The sequence below is a fragment of the Passer domesticus genome, chromosome 1 (genome assembly GCF_036417665.1).
Source record: "Passer domesticus isolate bPasDom1 chromosome 1, bPasDom1.hap1, whole genome shotgun sequence".
NCBI lineage: Eukaryota > Metazoa > Chordata > Aves > Passeriformes > Passeridae > Passer > Passer domesticus.
Window position 1 is genome coordinate 127,237,301 of NC_087474.1, and position 13,075 is coordinate 127,250,375.

Genomic DNA, 13,075 nt, shown 5'->3' on the forward strand with positions numbered 1-13,075 from the left:
AAACAGAGTTCGTTCTTTCCTAGCAACTGTCTTTCCACCAGCTTTAATGACCCTGAAATTAAAGGGCTCAGAGCCTGTTTACACTTGTATTCAGCTATGGGGCATTAAATTACTCTGCACAGGTCTTAAAAAGTCAGCTCAGAGTTCTCAGTTGCATGTCATAGATAGTACTCAAGCAGAGTCCATCCATATACTAGTGTGTAGCTTTATTCATAGAAAGGGTTTGCTGTCAAGTACTTTTAAATGCCAAAGCTTCTTAGATAAATCTAATACTTACAGTTAGGCCTGTCCAAGAAGGTCAACTCGGTCTACAATGTTAGGTCCTTTTGGTACCTAAAGGAAGATATTTGTTTGTTTCCTTTCCTTGTTCCAAGAGTTCAGTTACTTTTCATTGCCAGTGCCATTGTAATGGTGTGAAGATAAAGCTGAAATGGTTCACATGGTGAACTACTGGACTGCAAGCAGGAGTCAAACCACCACATAAGAATCTGGCTGCTCCTGCTCCATGCTTGTAATTCAGAGGTAAATTTGCCTCATGCTAATTAGACATCCCTCATTCATTCATTCTCTTCTTCAGTCTCTTATGTCTTTGTAGTAAGTTCAGTCTTGTTACCTAAATTCAGAATAACACATAATGCTTGGTGCTAATCCTTTATACTGCTGTTAAGGCCATTGGTCAGGAATCTGTGCATAGCAAAAGACAGTTATTGCTGTCTTCAAAATATTTAATGGTTATAGTCATAAGCAATTGAAAAGTATTATTTTGAGGGCTTCTGTCCCCTAGACATTTAATAAACCAGAATAGAAACTTACATTACTCAAACAAGACTGAATTAAACAAAACTTGTGTGAAATAAACACATTTATTAACAAAATGTTAGACAAATAGAATGTAATTCTGTCATCTTTGTTCACTGATTGCCTTTTGCAGTCCTGAAAACAATTATATGCTTAATTAAATACAGTACTTCCCTTATAAGACTTCTAAAGATTGCCCATTTGCTAAGTTCAAGTGCTTATTAGAGAGGACTTAGGTTTGTTTTTCTTTAAATTCCCTATCCTTAGCGTCAGGAATGTTTTACAGATAGGTAAAATTGCTACATACTTGAACCAAAGTTTTGACACTTAAGTAAAATATGAAGAATGCTTCAAAAGTCTTTGACCATTTTATTAACAAATATGTTTTAGTTAATATGTAGTGGCATAAGATTAAATTCAAAAATCATTAAGTAAAATAGATGCTTCTGCAGATATAATAAGATTTAAAAAATAGTATTTTAAAAGTACTAAAAATCCCTCAACATGTTATCTTCTCTTTGCTTTCATTATTCCTTCAAACGTGGTGCTTATTCACTTTATTTCAGCTGTGTAAGACTTACCTTCACCTCTGTCTCACTTAAGAATCTATTAAAAATTTATTAATTCCTTTAAAACATGCAAAACAATACAGCTTCCAGGAAGAAGAGCTACATAGCCAAAGAGCCACAGAACTCACTGCAAGAATATTGATAAATAAAACATCAGTTAATTACAGTTTAAGGCTAAATCCTTGGCTGGTTGAAATGGACAGTCACTATCCACAGCAGAGCACAGATGCACCAGCTGACTGCCAGCTTCAAGTTCCAAGTCATGGTGAGTTGTTTTGTTTCTCCATAAAGCAGAACAATGTCTATCTCAATAGTATTTCATTATAATTCTTATACATCACTAGGAAAGCTACATTTTCAAAGACAATATGTTGATTTTGAGTCCACTCCAATTATATCCATTTGAAAGTAGATTTCTCTAAACAGTTAAAAGAAACCTTTGTTCAAGTTATTGCATAATATGAATTAAAAAAAAATCACAAAAGTGCATATATGTACGTATACACGCAGAAGGAAGCCACACCGCCACTTGCAGTGCAGCCAGCTACCACTATAAGGCATTTATTGCTGTAGATACAGGCCTGTGTCGGGTCACAGGGTATATTTACATGAATGTAAACTTTATCCCTTGGTTTGAGAGACCCCCTGGGAGGTCTTCATATTAGGGAAAGGTGTAAAGCCCAGAACTGCCTGGAAGTAGCACTTTATATTAGAACCGGCCTCACTGAAATTGCAGAATTATTGCAAAAAGAAGGAACTATTCTGCACCAAACTGGTAACTAAGTTAGTATATCAGCTTTATGGACTTTAGAAGAGCAGCTATTGAATGATTTTTTTCCCATTTTCCACTAAGTTAATTTTGCAGAAACAATATCACATTTCCCATTAGCTTCTTGAATTCTGAAGTGGCCATACTTAGAATGGCAACTGAAATACACTGAAAGGCATCAGCACTAGGAGTAAAATGTTTCCTTCCAGCTCACAGAAATCCATCTCAATGACATTTCTTCAGCAAGTGAAGAGTAATATTTTTAACTGCAAGCATGGTCTCTGTGCAGGTTGGTTTGATCAGCATTTCAGGAAGCAGAAATCCAAAATGGCCAGTGTCACGCAGCTCGAATGCAAATGCATATGGGATGCCATTTTTGTAAGCCCAGTCCATAGAGCTGCCAGAACTCACATCTGAAAGAGGAAATTCAGAGAAAGCATTAAAAAATGTTACATGGAGGTCATGCTGAAATCACTAGAGGGTTGTTGTGGCATTTTGTCTCTGGGACTCAGTGAGTATTCTTGCAACTCCAGCTGTTGCTTGTCCTGATCCCGAACGCCCTTCAGAGAATAGCATGAACACTCAGCACTTGGTGAAATGTGCTCAGCACAATATGGATTAGTCCCTTCATTTTCATAAGAAAAAATATTATAACTGTTTTGTGTAAAGCAAAACTTTAATAAAACTGAATATCTAGAATAAAGCCTCAAACTGTTCCTGTCTCCATGTGAACACAGTCTGAAGCTTTCTTTCCATAAAGATCTCACAGGTGGACTGGAGAACTCTGCTGCTCCTAGCTTTAAATTGGGTTTTTTAGGCAATTCATTTGCAGTGAGAAGGAGGAAAGTTGGTAATCTGCCATCTTCTTTTTAAAATGCTTTTAAAATTATTTTCATTTGTCTTACTTTCTCACAATTTCCCCACAGCATGAGAGCATTTGCATAGGTGATGTCTAATATTAACAAACCTTCCCGAGGAAATGTGCTGCTTATATTTTTTATCTCCATATGTTGATTATCCAACACACACTTTTTATACAGAAAAATATCTCATATGGCCTGCTGTAACCTGTGCAATTCTGGCATCAATTCACACTGCTTTTCCTTTGACACAGTGACTGACTGCAGTGTAATAAGCACAAGAGGATGACTATGCTGTGAGATGGAGGCCTGTGATAAGTGGAACTGTAGCTGAAACACAGCAATGGCAGAGGAGATGCAGGAAGTTACTTGTGGAAAGTCTTTAGCTTTTCACTTTCTGCAATGTCTGTTATCATTAGCCACAGCATTCAGACCTCAAGGTTTCAGTAAAGAAACAAAAGTGTCTTGTTAAAACCTGTTGAACTTCTTTTACTTTTACCTCTGTACAGAGAACTTGCCTGACATATGCTATTGCATCTTAGCAGTGCATTGGCAGTATCTGATAAAGATATGGTTTTTAAGACCTTAGTTTTTATTTTTAAAAAACCCCACAGTTTCATATTATATGAATATGTTATTTTCTGACTTTTGACTCTCAAGTGCATTGCATCAGTTGAGTTAATATTACTGCAATCAACTGACTGAATCAGTTGCAAAACTTTCTTCTGCCTTCCTCACAACCCAAAACCGGAACAAAGTTCACTTTAAATAGTGTTTGCATTCTTTGTTATAATAAGGGTTTTCTCCTTCTTACTGTAGGAAGGTCAAAGTCACAAGCCTGCAGAGGGAAACTTACACAAAGTGCTGGATGCAGGGCCGTATCTGTATCTTACACCATAGGCTGACTGAAGAGCATTAACAGCATTATAGGCTGCTGATTCCTGGGGAGAAAAAAAAATCAAATACATAAATTAGACTTTGAATTAAATACTGTATTATGATTGGAATCTGAGTCAATGGATCATTGACCCCTGGCACAATGCTGTCTTCCATGAGTCTGTGGCAGCTAAATTAAAACGATTGTAAAGGATAAATGCATTATTTATTTTTAATGACAGCAATTCCCTGAAAAACTTCGTTTTGTATTATATAAAAGAGCTCACTGCACCATGAATGATCAGATGTTAAGTATTTGTAATTATAGGTATATATGTCAATTTAGCAACACGACAAATTTAGATGACACGTAAGACCATGAGATGAAATAATCTCTTTTTATGCAGTTTAAAAGCCATGCATGCATTTTTCTGAACATGAATTTCCCAGTTCACTAAACCTTGCTGGGCTTGTGAAGGAGAAATGATGTCTTGTTGACACTCACAGTGATTCAGTGAGCAGAGTGGGAAGATGGAAGGGGACAAGTTCCACTCCCGAATCTCTGATCAGCAGGTAAATGTTCACTGCTGGTCTAACGTTCTCTGGGGCCTGATGATGTAGTGTTGGAGAGCCCTTTCCACTATTTCAGAAATGTGATTTCAGTCCTGTAGAGGGAAAATCAGTGCCTACATTGCAACAGCTTGCAGCTGAAAGGCTGTTTAGGAGGTTCATGGTTCATCCTGTGAAACTGGATGGTCCATGCTTTGTGCAAAAGGCCTGGCCCATGGAAAATTCTGAGAGTCACATATGGATAGTGCATTGAAACACACAGAAAGGATACACGTATTTAAAAGAAAAAGGAGTATTATCCCAAAGAAAAGGATGCTGGCAAATATACAATGAAGGCTGCAGTCATCTCTCTGTAGAGAACAGGAAATTATTATCTTTGGAGCTAGAAACTCTGGACTTTGAACCACTGCATGAAGCTGCAATGGTTGTTTTAGTTGTTTTATTTCCTTGAATGGGTTTGTTTGGTTTATGCAAGTTTTCATGAACTCAGTCCTTACCTTGTTATTTATCAGGCACTAAATGAATACACTGGGGAAGGATTACCCTTTACTTGCCTTTCCATTCATTATGTTTCTCCTAACCTTCCACTTGTTTGCCCTTGTCAGGAGTTGGGATTCTGACTTAATCCTTGCTCTGACCCATGCAGGCTTTGTCTGTCCAAGTAGAGAAGCCAGAGAAAACTTTTAAAATGTCATTCCAGAAACAAAAATGAGTTCATTTTCACTTCCTGTTGTGCAGGTAGAGCTTTGGTGAGTTTGTTTTGCACCGTAACTCCTCTTAGCAAATGAAAGAGCACATTTTTACTCCATTACAAACATTTGTTAGGCACAACCAGAATTTTTGTTTGTTTAGCAGAACGACGATGGTGCTGGAGACTCTGCCCTTTTCAGCTTGACCTCTTGCCACCTCCACTGGAGAGTGTGTGGGGGCAAGGACTGCTTAACTCAGTGTTTCTGGAACTTCTGCAGGGTTGGGATGTGATTGCCAGCCAGTGTAGGGGTAACCTCTGACTCACCCTAACACCAAAGATGAGAAGGGCCTGTCCTGTGGGAGAGGGGAGAAGTGCTGCCACTTGGCACTCTTGCTCCAGATGCCTTGACTTCTGAGTTGTGACACACAAGACCCATGATGGGGTTGGAGTTGCTGGACCCTGTGAGGGTGGCAGGGTGGCAGTGTGAGGTCACTGTGGTGGCTGTGGCTGCACAGGGCCCGGGAAGGGTGAGCCCCAGCTGTGGCCAGGAGCTGATGTCTGGTGCTGCGCTGTCCCAAGTATGAGACTGTTGCTCCATCAAAATTTGCAAGCAGCTCTGCTTACCATCCCGGGGTCTTGATGAGAAGCTGGCATGGCCTGACAAGAGGCCAAGGGAGCAGGAGACAGGGCTCAGCTGGGAGAGCTGAGAAGGCTGGAGAACTGATAAATGCACCATGGCAAGTAGAACATAGCCACAAATGAGAAGACTCCCTGTGCATGAGTTATGCACTGTACAGCAATAAGACAACAGATAATCCTGTTAATTTCTTTCCAATAAATAGTTTGGCAATACCAATTTAAAATCAGCATAACAGTAATGGGTTCTGTGCAGAGGCAGAAACTATCTGGAGGTCAGACCAGGAGCATCCCAAGTCCATGTTCACCATGTGGGCTGGCATCTCTGGGCACTGTGAATTTTAAGCTCTAAGCCTTGAGGAATGCAGCTGGCTTCCACTGTTAGACCCATGTGCCCCAAAAAGGGACAGTTCTCAACTGCATCATACTGTGCAGGTTGGATGCTGAATAAATCCAGGCAACCAGTCTTTGAACACCCTCAAGGAGAAAATGCCACATAAAATTACCAGATTTTTGCAAAGATGTACACAAACTCAGTCATGCCATATAAGTTCACTGCAAACACTCAGGCAAATGACAGTACAGGAAGAAAAAGGATGAAAATCAGGTGAAATTTAAAACTCTCGAGATGGTTGTGTGTTTCTGCTGGTGTTTTTTTCAACCTAAAAGAGTACTTTCATTTTAAGCATCTTAAAAGAACAGATTTCAGGGGAGTGTTAATAAGAGAGTTGTGCCTAAATTAGAACAGAATATATGCATGTTGTGATCAGTACACAGCTCTCCAGTTTCAAAGCAGCTCTGAATAATTGAACACTTTAATTGAAATGGTAACTGACAGCTCACTAGAATGATCTGACCCAGACAGGAACAGCCTTTCTTCTGCTCAAAATTAATCGTAGCCCACTGTTAGCACCAAAAGCTATTTATCTGCTATGCATGTGGGGTCTTACTGTTTTCCACTGCACACCGCCCACTTAGACCAGCAATGCTTGCTCCATCAGTGTCAGGAAACATAGATCTATCACTTTCCAGCTCACTGCAATTTCCAAGAAAACTGGAGAATATGAAACCTCAGCCTAAATAATAATTTTGGGGATTTGAAATTTTTAAAAAATTACATTTATGAGCCACCAGGTAATGGAGTCTTTGGCTGTAGGCAAGTGTTAAAATGCACAAATAAATAACCAACAAGTATTCCCTTAGTTTTCACTATGATTCCTATAAAGAGCTTTATAAATAACAGGAAATTATTTCCATTTCCTATTTGAACCTCTGACTTGTTTTTGACCGACCACATTGAAAAGCAGTATGAAGTTCAGATACTGATAAGATATTTAGAATTGGTATTTGGTTTTTATTTGTCCTTGGGAATTGTTTAAAATAGTGTCTTTTTTTGTTCCTTTAGGTCTGTGCTCCACTCCCTCTCATGAGAAACCTGATCCAAGGTCTTGCAAACCTGAGGAACACCTTCTAAACATCAAAAATTGGGATCCTCTGGTCTAAAAGCAATGGGTGGAAAAGCAGAATGTGTACGAGATGAGGGGCAGTTACACCCCATCTCAGAATGGAATTATCCCTTAAGCAACAAGGACAACAAAATATACTGGTGTGTGTGAAAACTGGCAGATAAGTCTTCTCCTTACAATGAATTTCCCATCTATAACATCTGCTATTGCCTTGTATTATTCTGCACAATTTAGTCAGATACCCAGTAATCATATACTTGCAGAGAAGTTGCTGATTCTTCTTAACACTATGTCTTTACCTTTTTCTCTGTTGTTTGTTCTTAAAAAAATTTTTTTTGGTCCTGCTGATCTTCAAAGGAATGAGAACCTCTGATTTTAAATTCCCAGTCTATTTTCTAATGCTAACTAAAAAAAAAAAAAAAAAAAAAAAAAAATCATAAATTTACCCACAGTCATTACAGGGTTTGGTGATCAGTTCCCTAAAGTCACATATTTTTAGATCCTCTGGCTGCTTAGTTAACTTCTAATTTGCTCTGTTTCACAGGAATGGCATCAGACAGAAGAATGTTTAATAGCGACTGAAATTAAGTGTCTCAACAGAAATAAACTTACAAAGAGAGTTTAGTTTGTGGAGTCCTGGCTGCTCAGCTTCCTGAGGGAACAGCTGAGTGAAACTTCACTGAAGCCCCAGGGACTGACAACATCATTTATTCTGCACAGGACAAATCTAAGGCACAGCTAAGCTCCTTTGGAGAAAACTAGCTTAAACCAGTAAGTTAAAAGTCACTGCAACTTTCAAGGTCAAAATGGGAGATAAATGGAAAATGTAATTTTACTCAGGACTGAGGGTGAAAGAAAGAGGCTTGCAACTCTTGGTGCAGTGTGGGTCTGTGAGCAGGAGCAAATAGAGAGCAAAGCTTAGCCATGTGTCCCTCAGAGAATAAGCCATAAGGGGGGTTTTATGAACAGGAGGCTGGCTAAAACAGACCTCAGACTGCAAGCAGAGGGAATAGCTCTGCATTTGGATGAGCGTGGAATACATTAAATGTGCTCATCTGTGAATCAATAGGCTTAAATAAAAAAATGTGCTATTTTAAATTTATTTTTCTAATGTAGAGAAGCTCCTGGTTTTAATTACCTGCTTGTCTGAAAGGGTTAAAAACACTATGTCTGACCTGAATGATACATAGTGCAATTGAAGCTTTAATTTTGGTGAGATCTAAGAGATTCCTCCTTGAATTGATAAACATAAACAGTTTCATAGCATTGAAGATGCTCTTCTTTGAGCTTCTAGTGTTTAAGTTCTGAGCACGAAGAGACAGAATTTCAGCTAGATGCCCAAGGACCCAACTACGTAATTCCCATTACAGTTAATTAAATAAAATGATAATAACTATCATTAAAATTAGGGATTTTTCCTATAAAGTAATTTAAAGGGACTGATGGATGAAAGGCACGATACCATTTTAATCAAATCACCACTGACTCGTGGTGAGTGAAGGTTATATAACCAGAAATGTGATTGCAAGTGGATCCAGAATAAATACTGCTCAATATTATATATGTGCAAAGTATTGAAGAAACAAGTCTCCTCTCAAGAAAAAATGTACCAAAAATATACAGAGGAGCACATTCTCCAAGTTTTAATGTACTTACCACACAGTTGAAGTTGGGAATGGTTGCATATTTGTAGGAGTAAGGGTACAGCAGCATCTGTGCATAGGCATGGAAGGACAAATAGGCTTTTATTTGTTTCCGGTGTTTGCGAAGAAAATGAGCAACAGCCTTTACTTCAGGCTCAGACTCGGGAAAAGGACCACAGTAAGTGTCATCACATGGGTGTAGCGAAGCACCTTCATCTAGAGGTTGAAAGAGAAAGCTGGTGAACAATCACAGAGAAATTCCAAGGGTCAGCTTCTGGCCGAGCCTCTTTTGGCCCATGTGCAAAAGCATGAAAAGCAATAAACAAATTAAATTGCTTTTTTGTGCCTGATAGGTGTGAGCCTAGGGGACCTCAGTGCAGCAATCTGCTTGTTCATCTCCTAGACACACAAAGTTCCCAATCTACCAACTACACACGATTCTCCCCAGAGGATACATTCTTTCCAAGTGAAAAAGGAGAACCTGACTTCATTGTATTTTCTTCCTGGCTTTCTGCATCAGCACTGCAGTATTAGAACTACTGACGGGTCTCAGTTGGTCTATTTGAAATCAGAGCTGTACCTCTTTCATTAGTCACTCCCAGGACAAATGTAGCCTTTTACAGCTTTTAATGTATTACCTACAACAGTGGTGGTTACAATGGTAGATAGACAACTCAACAAGGATTATCTTAAATACATGTTAATAGCTCCTGATTACTGCCTATTTTCACTCCTGCAAACCTCATAGGAAAAAAAAAAGCCACATGGAATGACTGCTCAGTCAGCTAAAGTAGAAATCACCTCAGTTTGCACAGGGCCTAACTTTGCTTTAAGTTTGGGGCAGGGGTTCAGTTTTGAGGATATCTTTGTGTCAACCTGCTCAGGTGGCAGCAAGCTGCAAAAGAGTAGCCTAAATATAATATGCCATGAGGTATTGAAAGATGAAACTTAGGAAAGGAGATGTGGTGGTGGCTCCTTTATAATTTAGCAATTCTGGATCTAAGCCATTGTCTCATTTGCAGCTTAGGACCTGGGCCTAAAAGAACAATATTTATGCAAATCTACTCTGCTCTTTCATCTACTGCAATTTCAAAATATCACATGTTTTACATTGACCTGCAGAATAATAATAGTTTGCTTGCAAACTTCCCTGGAGCCATCAGGGACTTTCAACAATGGTGTTTTATTAGCTTTCCTTTGTAAGTACTGCCACCTTCAATTAATAAGAAAAGAGCTGTGTATGAGAAGGCATAATGATATCAGCTAGAACAGGGTTATGCAATCAACCTAATGCTAAAAAAAAAAAGAAAAAAAAAGAAGTGGAAGAATTTATGCTGCAGTTTCATTTGTAACATGAAAATTGAGGCTACCATTCAATGGCCACAGGTGGGGGTTTCAAAAGGTATTAGTGCTTGGACCACAGTGAATATGGAAGGGTTATAGAGAGGGCAGATGGTCTTCTCCATGCAGAACAGATGGCCACCAAGTCATCCAAATCCCAAGAGCACTCTGCCTCGATTTCTTATCACATAATATAGCTGCAGGAGAGCTATTGAACAGTCTCCAGAGCATTTGCCTTTTTTTATATTTTTATTTTTTAAATGGATACTTCATCTCCTGTTTCAGTTTTGTATACTGAATCATGGCAATGGATAACACTGTTAATAAACAGTGGATCTCTACAAGTTAATGGTAAAATGACCCAATGGTAAAATATGGCTCAGTTTAGAGACTTCCAGGGAAGGAAAAAACCTCTCTAAACTGTTCAGCCTATTGTGGTGAGCCATGTACCATCCCATAGGTAGTTAGTGCTTTACCTTATGTGAAGCTGACTGGTAAAAGGAGGAGGTTTCCATGGTGGCCTTGGATAATGTTTTCAGTTTTCATACTGGAAGTTCTTTAAGTAACTCAAGAATGAAAAAAGAGTAGATACAGTATGTATAAACTCCTGTAACATTTCTAAGTTACAGTCATGAGAAGCAAATAGAATTGTGTAAAATGTTACCATGCTGCCTTGTTTTTGTACCTGATAGCATACCAGGGGAGGACAAGGATCCTCTGACATCCATCATGAGATCCAATGAACAGAGGAAATGTGTGCCAAGACTGATTAAAACCAGTGCTCTGGTACAGAAGGACGACTGACAGAATAAATGAGCTACAGCATAGCTTTCAAACTTCCTTGCAGCCACTTCTGCCAGTATGGGATACTGTCCTTAGTGAGCACTGGGGTGCACTGGAAATTGGGATGTACTGGAAATTTTAACTCCCACTGTTGCTCTCTTGGGATGCAACCAGTTTAACTAGATTTGCCCTATGACTTAAATTAATTCTAAGTACCTGATTATTTGCTTAAAAGTTGCTATTATTTCATTATCATTAAACCATTGTACTAGTTATTGCACATATATGTGCATTGCAAGGAGCATTTCTACCCAGAGTTCTTGCTGCCAGTATTCACATGGGCCTGTGTGCAATTTGTGTGCACTGTTTTGAGTACAGGTTGCTGCAACATGAAATCTAGCAGTGATATGGCCCTTGGCTTGGACCCTAGAGAGTCATAAAGCTTACATCAAAGTCCTGCACTAGAAAGGATGAGGAAAGCAGATGGGATGCTGTGCTATCAGCACTGACTAGCTCACTGCTGATAGCATTTGGTGGCTTTGCTGACACCAGAGTCTGCCACAGCACACCTGCCTGGAAGCCCCACCATGAAGTTCAAGCCTGTCTGAAAACTCTTAAGTGCAACTCAACTGAGTGAAAAGATTTTTACAAGCACATGCAGTTTAAAATGTTAAACACACCATGATTACACAAGCCTCAAAGTGTGATATGATCCAGGTTCTTCTCTGACTCATCTAATATCAGATATTAATGAGAATGCCAGGTGACTGGTTAGGGTCATCTGAGTACCAGTCAGCCCAGTTCATGACAGAACTTTTTATTCTCCATTAAAATAGATGATTAGACAGAGTTTGGGGTCCAAAGCAGGAAGCAGAGCATGTGGAGCTTTTTGGGATGACTTGAAAGCAGACTTGAAAGAATTTTTATTTTTTAAACTTGTGGTGGGGACCTGTCTTTCATGTCAATGCAGGGGAGAAATGCAACAAGTAAGGGATTACAGCACACAACACATGTGAGTATGGTTACAGTATCACTAAGCCTAGAAAATAGTTTTTTGAATGAAAACTAAGCAAACATTTTTAGGGCTGAATAAAAAATGTGTTTTAATACAGTGGCTAGGGACCAGGAAGAAGGAGGGGGAACACAAGAAAAATTAATTAGAATTAGAAAGAAAATGCACTGAGTAGTAATTTTGCACTGGTAGGTACCTAACATCTCTCAACACAATATAAGAGAACTGATCATTCCAGCTACACCAATGGCTATTTTGTGAATAGTAAATGGGTGTCCCCAAAAAGTACCTGCAGTTGTGGATTACACACTTAAATAAACCATGGTAACAGTGATGCAGGACTGGTTCATTTTTACATTATTTTTGCAGCATAAAATTGCCTTAAAGATTGTGATAGCAGCTCTGAGCCTGTCTTCTCTAACAGAGGGTTTCTCAACCAACACAGGCTTTCTGTAAATGCTTCTGTCTCAGTCCTCTCCTTAGAGCGGGTAGAGTTGAAAACAGTTTGAAGGAAACTTCACAGGTCCATGCCGGATTGAATGTATGCATTTGTCCACACTCACTTTCATCCCCACGATTCTCAAAGCCCTACTTAAAGAATCCAGCTGTTTCAAGCCAGACTGTACAGTACTCACCCCACTGCAAGAGTATTGTGGAAACATCTAGAGGAAGAGGGATGGGCTGAAGGCAGGGCCCTTGCACTATGCAAACACAAATTTCTTGTCTTTACCAGCTTGCAATATAAATAAGGATGGTGGACTAATGCTGGATGAGGAAACAGCTGCACAGAGAGCTGAAGGAAGTGCCTTAAAATGGGAGGGCAGGTCAGCAGGAATATATATTGCCATGTTTAAATGTTCTTACTTCCTTACAGTGGAATCTTTAGGGGCTGCTTACTCCGTGTGAATAGCACTATCTTTATGTAAGATTTAAGAAAATACCATTTTTTCTTGGTGTATCCATTCCAAATCTTCTGGCATTTATTTCATTACCACTGCATTCTCTATGCAAAAGTCAGGCCAATTTTTATGAAGTACTTACAGGAGTGCTGGGAGTTTAAA

General features: G+C 39.2%; 1 protein-coding gene across 1 annotated transcript in view; it reads right to left on the reverse strand.

The window, feature by feature from the left end:
* Positions 1 to 486: 486 nt before the first annotated feature.
* The window catches only part of CPA6 (carboxypeptidase A6), an 82,666-nt gene continuing 70,077 nt past the window's right edge, over positions 487 to 13,075 (reverse strand). Inside the window, exons 9-11 of the mRNA XM_064388450.1 lie at positions 8,892 to 9,094; positions 3,853 to 3,937; positions 487 to 2,549 (exon numbers count right to left, since the gene is read on the reverse strand). Coding sequence (XP_064244520.1) covers positions 2,362 to 2,549; positions 3,853 to 3,937; positions 8,892 to 9,094 — 476 coding nt within the window. The 3' untranslated portion in view covers positions 487 to 2,361. The remainder of the gene's footprint in view (positions 2,550 to 3,852; positions 3,938 to 8,891; positions 9,095 to 13,075) is intronic.